A 15,262-nucleotide genomic window follows, 5' to 3' on the forward strand; every position below is an offset into this window, starting at 1 on the left:
GAAATGTCATTACAAAACATCAACATGATTCAATACACTACTTCAGTTCTTCCTCCCACAGCACTTTCACAAAACTTGAGAAATGCAGTCTCACATAAAATTCCTTCTTTATAAGAGAAGTACGATATAATATTGTTACGAAATGTACAGGCGCGGTAAGATAGCTTCCTCGCAAATCAGTTTTAGGGTTGCCATAAAATTGAAAGGGAAGACAAAGTTGCCACATTTGGCGAGAAATCGCCCATTTGGCGACAAAATTGGCGATATACCATGGAGAACCTTCTGGAACGAATTCTTACCGGTTTAGCCCAAAATGTTCTCGAACACAAGCCGAAAGCTATTTAAACTCTGCTGGTCCGCAGTCAGTGTGAGTGTACTCCGTCTAGAGGGCGAGATCGTTAGTATCGAGTGTGTGTGCCTCGTAGAGTGTCTCATCTAGTTAGTCCGTGCGGAGACGATCGAGTTGTCAGCCGGCCAGTGAGTGCCGAGTGGGTCGTCGAGTGCTCCGAAGGAGTCTCTTAGTGTATCGCGGTTAGTGCATCTTCGAGAGAGCGTGTTGAGCTCCGGGAACGACTGAACCGAAGAGTCGGGAGCTGTGCTCGTGTATCATCAAGTGCATCGCGAGTTATAGCGTAGAGAGTCTCGAGAGTACGTGGAGTTCTGAGAACGACCAAGCAGAGTCGCGAGCTGTACTCTAGTGCTTTGCCGTGAAGCCGTCTCCACCGTGATAGCCTGATAACCTGGAGGCTGCGTGGCTGATCGTTTTATAGTAGTTCACCGACGAGTGTAAAACGTGTTTTGGAGCTGTCCTGACAATACTGGCTAAATAAAGTTTGTTTCAATACTTCATCCAGTGTTATTCACTCCAAATCTACGAACCCCGTACGAACATGAACGAAGAAAAAAACGCAACAACTGGTATCAGAAGTGGGATTTGCGAGTGAATGCCAGGGACTCGCCTGCAGAGGATAGCCATGGCGGAGGAAATGAAGACTTTGATGGACTTCATAGCCGAGATCAGAGCCGGACAGAAGGAGTTGAAAGCCGGATATGATGAAATAGAAGCCGGATATGATGAGATAAAAGCCGGATATGATGAGATAAAAGCTGGGTATAAAGAGATGACAGCTGAGATCAAAGCCGGACTAGAAGGGGAGAAAGCCCGACGAAAAGAGATAAATGGCGGCCAAGAAAATGTGCGAGAGCAACTCCAATAGCTGAAAGTGGAGCTTACAGAAGAAACTGGAGCCATAAAAGACGATGTGGAAATGAGAGAATTGGCATCTGAAAAATCAAAGGATGAAGAAATGAAGGAAGTAGCTAATGAAGTACCTGAGAAAGATCAAGACATGATGGATGAAACATCTAATGGGATTAAAGGAAAACAACGAAAACATGAAGAAATAAAAGACGGGAAAGCAGCTTTTGATTCACAAGTGCTTGAAGTGGAAGTGGAAGAAAGTGAAAATGCGACTGTTAAGTTCGTCGAAACTGATAGTGAAATTACGAAGTCGCAGTAAGCAAGAATTGAACTATCTGAAAATGCATGTGATGCAGAGATGGAAGAAGCTTACGCAGAGTGCACCAATATTGCAAGAATATTCTACCATTTCACAAACTGAGTATGTGTCTCCTAATACAAGTTGTACAGACACGAACTTGATTTTAAGCGAGGATACTTCTGTTTGTGAAGAATCGGATTCCGTTCATGACCCTGGTGCAAACATCGGAACTGGCTTTCAAGAAATAGAGGAAAATAAGCATGTATCAATTGCTAAAAATACCGAGATGAACTGTATGCCTGTTGAGAATGAAGTACAAAGTGGTGAACAAATTGTTTCACATATTCCTGTGGATGAAAAGTCTGAAAGGACTATATCTTCAGATTGTGATATGCAAAACAGAAACACATCTGAGAACTGCAGTGGAAAAATATTTGACCCGTGTATATTTTAATGAAAAGACTGAGACTGAAATTCATTCTGAACTTTAATTTGTATATAATTAAAATTGTGATGTGTTTAATTTGTGTATATAACTTGTACATAGTGTAAATCTCTGTTTCTTTAGTTATGTTATTTATTTATACCTTATGTTTGTTTCATTACGTTTTGTTTGTATCGAATTAGGTTTCTGACCAAAGGTTGTACTGCCCGGGACATGCAGTCCTTGGGAGGGGCCAGTGTTACGAAATGTACAGGCGCGATAAGATAGCTTCCTCGCAAAGCACTTTTAGGGTTGCCATAAAATTGCAAGGGAAGGCAGGGTTACCACATTGGGCGAGAAATCGCCCGTTTGGTGACATTTGGCGACAAAATTGGCGGTATACCATGGACGGATGGAGAACCTTCTGGAACGAATTCTTACCTGTTTAGCCCAGAATGTTCTCGAACACAACCCGAAAGCTATTTAAACCCTGCTGGTCCGCAGTCAGTGTAAGTGTGCCTCGTCTAGAAGACGAGATAGTTAGTATCGAGTGTGTGTGCCTCGTAGAGTGTCTCATCTAGTTAGTCCGTGAGGAGACGATCGAGTTGCCGAGTGGGTCGTCGAGTGCTCCGAAGGAGTCTCTTAGTGTATCGCGGTTAGTGCATCTTCGAGAGAGCGTGTTGAGCTCCGGGAACGACTGAACCAAAGAGTCGGGAGCTGTGCTCGTGTATCATCAAGTACATCGCGAGTTATAGCGTGGAGAGTCTCGAGAGTACGTGGAGTTCCGAGAACGACCAAGCAGAGTCGCGAGCTGTACTCTAGTGCTTTGAGGTGAAGCCGTCTCCACCGTGATAGCCTGATAACCTGGAGGCTACGTGGCTGATCGTTTTATAGTAGTTCACCGACGAGTGTAAAACGTGTTTTGGAGCTGTCCTGACAATACTGGCTAAATAAAGTGTGTTTCGATACTTCATCCAGTGTCATCGTTATTGACTCCAAATCTACGAACCCCGTACGAACGTGAAGGAAGAAAAAAATGCAACAACTTGAGAAATGCAGTGTCACATAAAATTCCTTCTTTAGAAGAGAAGTAAAATATAATATTCATTGCATACTAAACTTAGCTGGTAAGTGCGAACATACTCAACGGCGTTCTGCTGAGTTGAGAAACAAAGAATTGAGAAATTAGTATGCTTTAAGAAATTTATCTTTAGAGATAATGTAAAGATTTAAGAGCTTCTCAGATAAGAATAAGCTACTAGAAACAAAACATGATAAAGTGCTCTTGATCTTGTCGCATTGCGATGCATACCTCTTCAGTTATACTGTAATACGGAGACCATGATTTCTAGTAATGTAGTGTTAAAATATTAATCAGATTATGCATCGATTCCAACAACTGATGCAGTAATCAACAGAGAGTTATTAACCTAATTTCATAGTTATTGATTTAATGTAATGGATCTAAATACTTATTTCATCGAAACACCAAATTTTATGTTAACTTCAATGGTATAACTAACATGTTTGACCAATGGCTGTGAATAAATAATGAATGCTACGTATCTACTAACCTCATATGTCGAAATTTGTTTCTATTCTGGGTTTCTTTATGGGTTTTTTAGTGCTGTCTGCTTTTGACAGGAAACTGGTGCTGCATATTCACTATTAGACTGCGACCTTGCTCCTTGCTGACTGATTGTCCGATGAGTCTTTATGAACCAACTGATTTCTGTTTCTGAGACCTTTCTCTGCCTTCTAAAACTTTATGTACTAAACATAATTTGACCATTTTTGTTCAAATGTCTGATCACTCTGATTAAGTTTCATCGGTTGTAGCATAGAAGTTGCATAATTTATGCAACTGCGGTGTACTTGGGTTTATGCTGCGGTGTACTTGGGGTAATTTATGCAACTGCGGTGTACTGCGGTTGCATAATTTATGCAACTGCTTCTTGGGCAGAGTGATAAAGTCTCAAGACTAATTAATATTTTGATAGTGTCTTTTGAATACTTGTATACTCTAAACTGCAGCTTTCCACAAAATAGAATTTACCAAATTAAAGAACAGAAAAGACATTATTAAAATCTGTTCCGGCCTATCCATAGACAGTGCTCCTCGTAACGTTAGTCACGATTTTCCTAAGGGCCGAGCTTGATTTATTTTTTGAATCTGGCAACACAAAATTGTAAGAAAAATATGTATATGTTTAAAACAGTTGCATGTATAATAATAAAAATAAAATGTGCATATAAAAGCAATATCTGATGTCTGTGTTATTTGCATATTTTTATTGTTCAACATCTTTTCCAGGCAAAACTCTGGTTACGTAGCTACTTGTGGAACGGAAACCATATCCGCCTGTCTACAACAGTACAAACTCTACAGATTGCTGGCCTGGGAAGCCCACAGAGGGTTTTACATTGATGCCTTCCTGCTACCCATTTCTTGCTTCTGCGGTAGCCAACAGAACAGAAGAAGATAGTAGCGGTTAAATAACTATGTGATTACGTGTAACATACCTAGTAAATGCAGGTGATTTCAGAAACGAGGGCAATTTTAACTTCCTGAATGATTTTGCGTAGATCTCAATAACAAAACACACAAAGAATCAGGTTCAAAGTCACGTGTATTAAATATCATTTAGGAACTTCCTAAAACATTTTATGAATAATTTTTGTATATATTTTGAGAGCAGATGTAATAAGCTATTAGAATGTGGTGCCAAAATCTTTAAAAACTCAGGTATCACTCAACATCAAGTTAACTGACAATTGCTTAAATCAGTATCGATAACCGTTTTTAAACATCACCTAAAGCATTTTTTTAATAAATTAACAGTGAAAAATGAAGCAAAAGATTTACATAACTGGGTGGAATTATTTTTTAAAATGATGTGTTGAACGCAGTCACATATTGTATTTATTTAATTTTTTTTATAATAACATCCGTTGGTTGATATGAAAAAAATACCAACTAAATATATGACTTTATAGTAATTACACTTCCACACCAAACACTGTTAGTTTAGTATTTATCTGTTTAACTTTTGAATTACACGTTAGAGAGCTGAGTGTGTTTTGCTATTTTGTGATTTGCAAAATCACCATAAATAATATAATTCCGACTCGATATGCAGTCTTTAGTTGTATAGGTAAAACGTGTTATATTTACTCTGGTAAAACGTTCATTGTGATTATAGAATACAATGGTTGGTTTCATTGTTTGTTAAACAAGTGTGTCCTATTTGCACACCACTTAACAATCACCGTCTCTACTTAGATCATCTTATATGTATTCACAAGTGAGCTGGTTACTCAACCAAATTCAGTGTTAAAGTTTTAGCATCTTTCATTTGGAACTTTTAATATATTTATTCATAAAATTTCATCCGATTTTTGTTGATGTTTCCAGAAGTGTAGCGAAGAAAGGAATGGTACTGGAATTGCTTTATTATTACTTTGAATAGAAAATACGACGCTTCAAAAAATACTTTTTTAATTTTATTCCGCATTGTTAAATTATAGGTGGAATAAACTTCATATCGATACATACATGGAATGCATTGCCAAAATACAAAAGAAACTAAAAAACAGCTGAGGCTAATCTCAGATTCCGTAATTGCCCAGAAAAGTTCAGCATAATTACTTTGTTAAAAAAGATGAAAGTACAATTATATTTATTTTCCCTTGCATAACATTTTTGTTTCCTCTATGCAAAAAAGGCCTAAAGATTCATATAATGCAGAATTCATTGCAATAGATGGTCACAAATACATGAATCTTTGGCTACATGAAGCCATATCGCATTAAAGGGTTTAATAAACTTTTGAGTAGTTTGATACCTTCTAAATATTTTAAAAAAATGAAACAAAAAATTTAGAACAAAATTTTAAAATAAAACAAACTAATAACATTAGTTGAGCGCGGACTAATTAAATACTGTTGCAATCAAATAAAGCAAATAAAAACTATTTCATAATGAAACAAAAATTCCTTTTTGAGAAATACAATTTTTTTTTTAAATTATTAATGTAAATTAAGAACATTACATAGAAAATTTGAATTCTTCTTTTACATTAACTCACAAATGAAATTTAAATATTCCAATAAACACAAATAATTATGTAATTTTCTTTTTTAATTACAATCAGCTCTTTTCAGTTTAGCGCTAAAAAGAATACTTTCTTTTAAATAAATGTATATGTATTGCATACGTTTTTATGAAATGTTTTGCTGACTTGAAAGGAGGTAATTTTAGCATCAAAATAAAAAAAAAAAAGAAATGTTTACAAAGGGGTAATTGCTATTAAAGTAAGTGCAAGTGATATTTTTTTTTTTTTTTAATTTTCATATGATAAATAAACAAACTCTTTAACAAACTAACGGCCAAAATTTTCAGCTGTATATAGAATGTTTTCTTTCAAGAAAAATGTTAACTTGTTTATATTGTAGTTTGTATATTTGCTGTAGCAGAGCTATGGAAATAAAATATGTGAATTTATATTCTCGTATAATTTCTTTCAATTAGATTTCACACTTAGCTTTATTACAGAAACTAAGAGACACACTTTTTTACTTCCTTGTACGAAGTAAAAAGGAAGTAATTTAATCGCAAAAAGTTTCAGGCAGCATATTTCAACGAAAATATCCATTTTGACCGCTATCGAATGTAATTTAACGATGTTTTTGTGTTATATCTGTACGTCAGAACAGAATAAAAGATTCGTTTCCTCCAAAAAAATTATAAAACTGATTTAAAATGAGTGGTGTCTATACGTTACTACGTACGTATGTATCTCGCATAACTCAAAAACGAGTAGCCTCAGAACGTTTAAATTTTGTATATAGGACTGCTGTAACATGTAGATGTTCACCTCGTATTTTGGTTGCCATCAGGCGCACCAAACGTATATAAAATCCACTCTGTTACCCGGCTCAATGATCTCAGTTTCTTTACTCTTATATGTTTGTAAAGTGTGCATTTTGTGCTTTAAAAATGATTGAATTATGTTGTTCTTATCTTCCTGTTAAGATTTTTATGCCTTTAAGAAATCTGCAAGCAATATTTGTAGAATTATCAACAATTTAAAAGCTGTTTAAGTGAGGTTAAGCCTCATTTTTAAATAAAATGGCGGATATGCTTGTTTACATTTGAAACAGCAGAATAGTAGATTTGTTGCCAATATAGGGAGACTAAACTTCGCTACAACAAAGATAACGCCTTCATTTATTATTGCAAATTAAATCATGCTTAATCTTTTCTGGAATTTTTCGAGGACATAAGTGTTTAAGATTTACTTCAAAATTTTTAATATAGATATTTTGAGTTTTTATGTAATTTGCCTTGTCGCGAAGTGAGAACTGAATTGATTGAATGAGAAATACTAAATCGTCTGTAAAAAACTGTTTCTTTTTTGTTTTGTTTGCTTAATTTCTATTAAACATAGTTCTAGATTTATTATAGTGTTTGAATAGAACATGAGGCAACGATTAGATAAGTCTTCAAATGATATAAATTTTGTGCATTGAGTTATAATATCAGCAACAATTTCCCACCTGGACTAATCCTTCTAATTTCTATTTTTTTGGCAAACAGAACTTTTCAAGTTCGTATTAAGAACGAACTCTCAAATATCAGTTTTATGAATGTAGGTGACCCTCAGGGATCCAATCTTTCGGCCTTTCTCTTTAATATGTATATAAACGATCTCCCTAGCCACAAAGATGCCATTATCGCCTGCTATGCAGACGACACTGCCATTCTCAGCAAATCCATCAACTCTCACAGAGCTGTTCAAAACTTACAAAATGCAATAGATTATATTTTCCCATGGTTCAGTGAATGGAAAATTAAAATTACGAAGCAAATCAACTACAATTTATTTTCAAAAGAACCCTAGAAGACATCTCAATAGTATTATCATCAATAACATCTCTATTCCCAATGAAAAATGCATCACGTATTTAGGAGTTTATCTCGACCAAAAACATCACGTTGAAAATACATGCAAAAAAGCTAATCAACCAATAGGAAGTATTTATGCGCTCATAGGAAAAAATTCTAAACTTAGTCTAGAAACAAAAAGAGTAATTTATCTTCAGGCAATACATTCCCATTCTTCTTTATGCATCTCCAGCTTGGGCTGCTACTGCGAGATCTCACCGCCCAAAAATTCGAAACAAGGCAATTCGAATAATTACAAATGCACCCTGGTTTGTGCGGAATAGCACCTTACACAACGACTTGAAAATCAAACCAACAGATGCAGAAATTTTAAAATTATCTCATAACTTCTTTACGAAGTGCGACAATCATCCTGAAAATATGATTTAAAAACTCGGAAATTATGATTACACAGTAGAACAACGCTACAAAAGACTCCGTACTATTCACCACAATAGTCGGTGGTAATTGTAGATATATTTTTGTTCCTTACTTATTTAGATAAGTTTTATTTTATTATTATTATTACTTTTCATCTTACTGAATTACTTTACAAAACGCTATGGACTTTAACCCTGCCAAAGTAGGTGTACACTTTGATATGTATATAGTTTTATTCTTGTGAACCGTTTTCTACTGTGACAAACTATGCTATTTCATCATATAATCATCTGCCAATAATTGCTTATCTAAAGATTAGAATGAAATGTTTTTCAAAAATGCCTCATAATGCAACCTACAAGAGATGACGCAACCGGAGCAAGCATACTAAGAAGCTTTCCATTTTCAAAAATAGAGGGAGCCACATGAGCACCTTCGTATCTTCAAAGTTTACTTATCTCAATAGATGGCGGCACTGGAGCCTCCATTAAAAATCTCTGAATTCTAGCACAGTATGTGTACAAGCACTTTCCATTCTAGTGAATTCAACTCCCTTGATCCTGAAGTTTTAGAAAAGTCAAGAATAATATATTGGTAAAGGCCGCAATAGGCCGATTGCCTCTTACCCGAAGTTAAGACATAAGTTATAATATGAACGAAATATAACTCTATTAAGTGAAACTAGGGCCAGAGTGTCGCTATCGTAAACAAATATAGTGAATTTTAAAGAGTGCATTTATGCTATTGTGGTTTGTGCGCTATCGACGAAGTAGATTTAATTCAGTCCAATAAATTTAAATGAAATGCAACAAAAAATGCGTATAATTTAATATTCCGTACAAGGAAGTCATGTGGTGTGCACATCAGATTTTTTCTTTTCATTTTACTAACATTATGGCTTTCAGTAACGTTATTGATTTATTACTACAGTAGATGCTGTTTAATGTGATTACGGTAAAACTTGCAGAGTTTCCACTGCGGGAAAAAACCTAGCGCTAGCCCTGAAAAAAAAATTAATAAAACAACAATAATAATAATAATAATAATTAAAATACATAAAAAAAATTCTGAAAGCTTTCAAATTTTACATTACTCCCAAAAAAGCGCGCTTCTTTTTTTTTTTTTTTTTTTTTTCCACACACATAAACTTTTTGAGAGCATTTGGGCTAAAAATATTTAAAAACGGCGTATCTTAAGAATTTCCGATTGAAAGTCTCGACGGTGATGGAGATATCAGATTTTTTTCCTTTTTTTAATATTAAAAAAAATGGCAAGAACGTCAAATAGGTTTTGAAAAAAGCAAATGAATAAATAAAATAAAATAAAAGCAATCCATTCCACAGCACTCAGCTGCTAAAGTTAGCTTATTCGTGCTAATTATTGCGTTGAATTTCTCTATCTGTTTAGTTAATAGGTATTCAAATGTGTAGTACGAAGGTCCTTTGTACTACGCGCAAGTACGAAATACAGTTTTTTCGAGTAATTCTGTCAAAAGAGATCACTCGACCGATGTTGTCCCAACAGCTTTGCAGATTACGTAGATATCTTTATCAAGGGAACAAGCGCAGTAGCCTGGTCTCTGTCTATCGAAATAGCATTTGGCAATGTACAGATAGCTTTACAAAATTTCGTTTACTAGAATAACTTAAATGTCTACCACAGAGTTCTTTTCAATTCAGAATTCACAACGGTCTCTTCGCTAATGTTCACATCCTCAGAAGGTTCTATTTAAGGACCATGTTATTGAACATACTCGTAGATGACATCTCGCATTCATCAGGCTCTAAACTGGCAAAATATGTCGATAGCACTTGGGTAGTACAAAAATGTCCTGGGGATTATCCTGAAAATCTTGCTCAGGAGATAAATACATATACTTGGGACATTCACGAATATCTCCTTAACCTGCTAAACATATTTTCCTTGGTGTTTAATGGCACATTCCAGTACATCCTTAGGAAACCTTCTCTAGGTTCCATCGATAGAGTGTGGAATGTTATTAGGATTTGAAGTCCTACTTACTACATCTTCAGGACATCCCTGAATATCTCCCAACTTCCTAAACACATCTTCCTGAGTGCCTAAGGTCGCATTCCAACATACCCTTAGGACATCCTCGCTAAGTCCCATCGACATAGTACTGAATGTTATGTGACTTAAACGGGACATCCTGAGAATATTCCGCGATAGGTTTTGAATACGTATTTATCTACAGCTTAGAGTTAATAAATACATTTTCAAAATGTAGTACATAATATCCTCAGGATATAGGCAGTTAACCGGTGCACGCATTTCTACATATCTGCTTACTGTTTTGTACTTATCATTAATTTGGATCACAACTTCTGAGACTTAGGTAGTAGAGAAAAGGCCAATATATTTCAAAACAAAGGCTATACTCAGAAAAACGAAAGCGCCGTTCTACTTTAAAAATGTAGCACTGCCTAAAGACTTTCAAGATGACAAGGGGAAATCACTTTCTGTTTAATAGTGAACAAATTTTACTCTGATAATAGTAACTCAAGTCATTTCTCATAAATGATGAAATGAACACTTTTCTAAACGACTGTTCTTCTATTCAATTTTTATAGTTTTACTCGATAATTTCTTCCTCCATTGCCACTTTTAGTTCCACAAAATACTAGATAGAAATACATTTTTGTCTTAAAGGATGTGTTCTTCCCCTTTCCTAGATATACTATTATACCCAAAATATTTCTAGAATGATTCCTTTAAAGCACGTATGATCAAGTATATCCCAAAAAGAAGAGTTTTCAGAAATTTCAAACTACTTTCTACAAATTTAATTGATCTCAATGAAATTTGCAGAAAGAATGGCAAGAATTTGTATTCCGTTTCCTTTTCTCTTTTGCAAATAAATCAGTTTTTAATAAGAGGGATATTTTTTCTTTGGAGATTACCAAAATGGAGAATGCAATTGTGCAAAAAAAAAAAAACATTCATTTATGTTTTTCTTAACAATCAATTTCATCAACAGAACATGAGAAATATTAAAAAAATCCTTTGAAGGAAATACTTTTTCAAAAATAAAAGTTTTGGAACTGTGTAAGATTTTGAAGGAAGGCAGAGAGTATGTCAAAGATAAACCACGCTCAGGCAGATCATCTATTTCAGATCATGAGCAAATACATCGATCAAGTCAGAGATTTGGTTCTTAGCGATCATATATTAACAATTAAGGATATTATTAAGCAAGTTCTTTTATCCTTTTGGTGTTGTCGATAATTCTGAAGGATCAAAATCCCCCGGTGTATCTGTTCTTGCTCCAAAATTTTTTGAATACTTTCCAGAAACAATAAAATGATCAAAGAGATACGTTCTAGATGTATTAAATTAAATCTTTTAAGAACGTTTTGCTTTACACAAGATTAAAGTAATATGATTTTACAATATTATACGATACGAATAGGTCAATAAAATAGGCATAGTTCTATGATATATCCTTTTCACTACATCGCTGTATGACCAGTTGTTACCTTTAACCTTTTGCGGCACAGTGTGTCCGGTCTGGACACACCTAAAAATTTCTTTCTGTACGCACAGAAAAATTGAATGAAAAAGGATTTATAGGTTACTATAGGTTACTCTGAACCTTCTTTATTTATAGTAGATGGCAGCTCAACACAAACCAGTCCATATATTTTAGCCATGTTTATTTATTTAAGACCCTCATTTTTCAAAGAAATCTTCCAGATTTTTTTAGGGTATAAAAAGAATCGTTTGAAAAGAAATTTCTGTGTTATTTTTTGGCTGTATGCTAGTATCCTTATTCTATATTAGTTTTAAATTTTTACCTTGAAATCTTGCGTAAAATCAAACGTCGAACCCTAGGTGTGCCCAGACCGGGCTCACCGATAATCTAGGACAACTAAGAGACTGTATTCTTTGTTTCTTCGCATCTCATCTGCCAGTTCATTGACAACAATGCTCGTTTCAGCACTCTTTTCGAAGCTCTATTCAATCAGTGAGCCACTTTGGCCACACCCACAGAGTTAAAACGATAAGTGCTATCTTCGCAAAATTTTACTTGTGTACTCCTCTAGGCCTAATTAGACTGCCTACCTTTTTTTTTTTTTTTTTTTTTTTTTTTTTTTTAAATAAAAATTCCGACTTTAAAAACAGCGTGCCGGAAAGGGTTAATGTCTAATGTTCTAACTAATATCTGAAATAGATACCCAAGCACACGTCCGGAAAATCTTCATAAAATTCAAGTGTTATACTTCCGTGATAAAAAGCATAGCGAATGATTCGATGAAACATAATATTTCAATTTAGTGGTCAATATTTATTACGCTCCCTTCAAAGATGGTCATTTATAACATCCCACTACTAACTACTGTGATGCATTTATGCAAAACTTTTCTCAGTCCTCGAAATATGTTCTAATGTCATTTTCGTGATATTCTTTCAGAGCCCTCAGCAAATTTTCCGTTACTGCATCAATAGATTCAAAAGGTGATTACAAAACGTTTATTTTAAACAGATTTTGGCCAAGTTTAACTAAATAACCGTACCACTAAATGAATGAGGAGTTTAGAGAGATGTATTTATTGAATTTTTGGCCAAACATTCATGAACAAGAGCATTGTGAGAAGTTACAGTACCATGGGCATAAATCTATAAACTATTTAACCCCAATTCAAATTATTTTATATGAACTGTTTTAAACTCCGCACCCAAAAAATGTTCTGTATTAACAGTTGGCCCATGAGAGTGCTGCACATACACCATAACAGCTGAAACATTACCTTAATTTCTGATTCAGTTTAACGTAGTCTGTTCGGTTTTGCTTCATGTTTCAAATTCATTTTACATCAAAAGAGTAGATTTATATTTTTTTATCGGTAATAATTCGGTGTAAGAAGGACCGTCATAAAGATCTACCCGTATCTCTTTGATCATTTTATTGTTACTGAACTATTCGTATCGTATAGTATTGTAAAATCATATTACTTTAATCTTGTGTAAAACAAAACGTTCTTAAAAGATTTAATTTAATACAGATATCTTGCTAATTATCAACCTATACCATGTCGCAATGAAAGGTTTAATTCAAAATAATACACAAGTCCGACTAATCCTAGGTATAGTAAAACCAAACACGTATTAAATATCAGTTGTTAAAAGCCACAATGGTCAGCTGTTAATTAGGGACCAGACTGCAATGACAACAGCCTTCTATACCATGCAGATTAAATGCAGCTTTCTAAAAGTTCTTTATTTTGAATATAAAGGATTAATTTATATTACATTTCTGAATTTCTTCCAAGTTCTTTGAATAGCTTAATTTTCTGTTGTAATGTAAAACAGTTATAACTCTTAAGTGAAATGCATTAAAATCAGAAATCTGTTTTAACATAAGCGTTCGCGGAATACGTAGCAACATAGTTGCTGTAATAAACGGTAAAAGAAAAATAGGTAACTAAATGGAGGAAAAAAAAAAAAAAAAACTAAATTTAGTTCAATTTGTCTCGTGCCTGTTAACATCTACCGAAGCGAAACGCCTTTTTCAGATCTTTAGGAAGGGAAAAAAATTCTTGGGTAAAGAAGATTAGTCAAGTCATCTGAAGTAATCTGAATAGACACAAATAGGTGGACAATACGGAACACAACATCGCTTCACAGAACCGAGAAAAAATATTTTTTTAATTTCTTTAATTCCTAACTGGAGAATACTCAAATGATTGCTAACGACATTTCTGTGAAAAGAATACTCCTTTTCTGATTTGAATTTTTTTTTTTTTTTTATCTGAAAGGTTCCACATTTTAAATTACGTACAAAGGGGCGGTTTTTTTTTTTTTTTTTTTTTTTTTTGAACGTTTTGTGTGTCACCTTTATTTATTAAATATCATGTTCTTTGCGCTTAAAGCATAAAATTCAGTTCAACAGCAATGTTGCAAAATAATTTTAAAATGAGCATATCTTTAGAATTTCCGATACACAGTTCCGCGCTCTGAAGATAAAAAGGTTTCCCCCCCCCCGTAGAGTGTTGCCATTGCTCGCTTTTAAATGGTTGAGTTTGTTAATCAAAAATTCGCTAAAGTACCTATTACAAAATATAAAATCAATAATAAAACAAATTCCAAATTCCAATTTTTGGGTTCCAGATGCCCATGTTCGTTTGGAGGATTACGGTGTTCGAAATTTGATGGCTCTAGGTACCGTTGTTTTATCACAATGCGAGAAACATACATATATTTATGCAGATTTTTCATTATTTAGTTTCTTCAAATATAATACAGGGCGATAGTGTTTGGTGGCAACGATTTGAAAAGCGATACAGCCTTTTAAAGTTTTCAACGCAAAATAGCGAAACGAAAACAATAGTCCTTCAGGGACAAAGCCTCTTTGGACTAAAAAAAAAAAAAAGATTCCATTGCTGACTATTTTCTTCCAAAAGATTAATTTATGATTTGTTAAATAACTTGATAATTGTCAGCTGTTTTTTATGTTTATGGTCGTAAAATATAATTCAATGAATGAAATTTTTAATTAATCGCACATATTTTTTTAGTACTGGAGAAACCAAGGCTTCTGAAAACCTAAAATGAGTTGCATAGCTGAGTCTCTACAAACTCCCCTTCTTTTATCTTAAAAATCAACTTTAGCTACTGTATATTCCAGAGTATAATAAAAAATAAAAAAAAAAAAAAAAAAAAGAGATCGAAATTTACGGGTTTGCTTTATACTCCGGTTTTAAAAATGATAGGTTTAAAAATAATAAACATACAAAAATTAGATTTCTACATATACCTAAATGCTGTTTATTTAAAAGAAATGGCATACCTTAGGAACTTAAAAATTATCATTATCGAATAACATGAAATTTCGTCACATTCGTCTTTCGTTATATATCTTCAGGCACGTCATCGAATTCTGTTTCATCTTCACCATTATTGTTCCTCTGATTCATAAATAATCATTGTTAGATGTACTACATTTTTAAATGATTTTTTTCACTTTCATTTGCATTCTTTACCCACTTT

At 34.0% G+C, this 15,262-nt stretch overlaps 1 protein-coding gene across 1 annotated transcript in view; it reads left to right on the forward strand.

The window, feature by feature from the left end:
• The window catches only part of LOC118183970 (uncharacterized), a 62,730-nt gene extending 56,300 nt beyond the window's left edge, over positions 1–6,430 (forward strand). The window contains exon 6 of the mRNA XM_035353587.2: positions 4,241–6,430. Within this exon, the coding sequence (XP_035209478.1) occupies positions 4,241–4,412 (172 nt within the window). The 3' untranslated portion in view covers positions 4,413–6,430. The remainder of the gene's footprint in view (positions 1–4,240) is intronic.
• Positions 6,431–15,262: the final 8,832 nt, after the last annotated feature.

This window comes from Stegodyphus dumicola, chromosome 3 (assembly GCF_044657685.1).
Source record: "Stegodyphus dumicola isolate Sdum_Otavi_A_Nest chromosome 3, ASM4465768v1".
Taxonomy (NCBI): Eukaryota; Metazoa; Arthropoda; class Arachnida; order Araneae; family Eresidae; genus Stegodyphus; species Stegodyphus dumicola.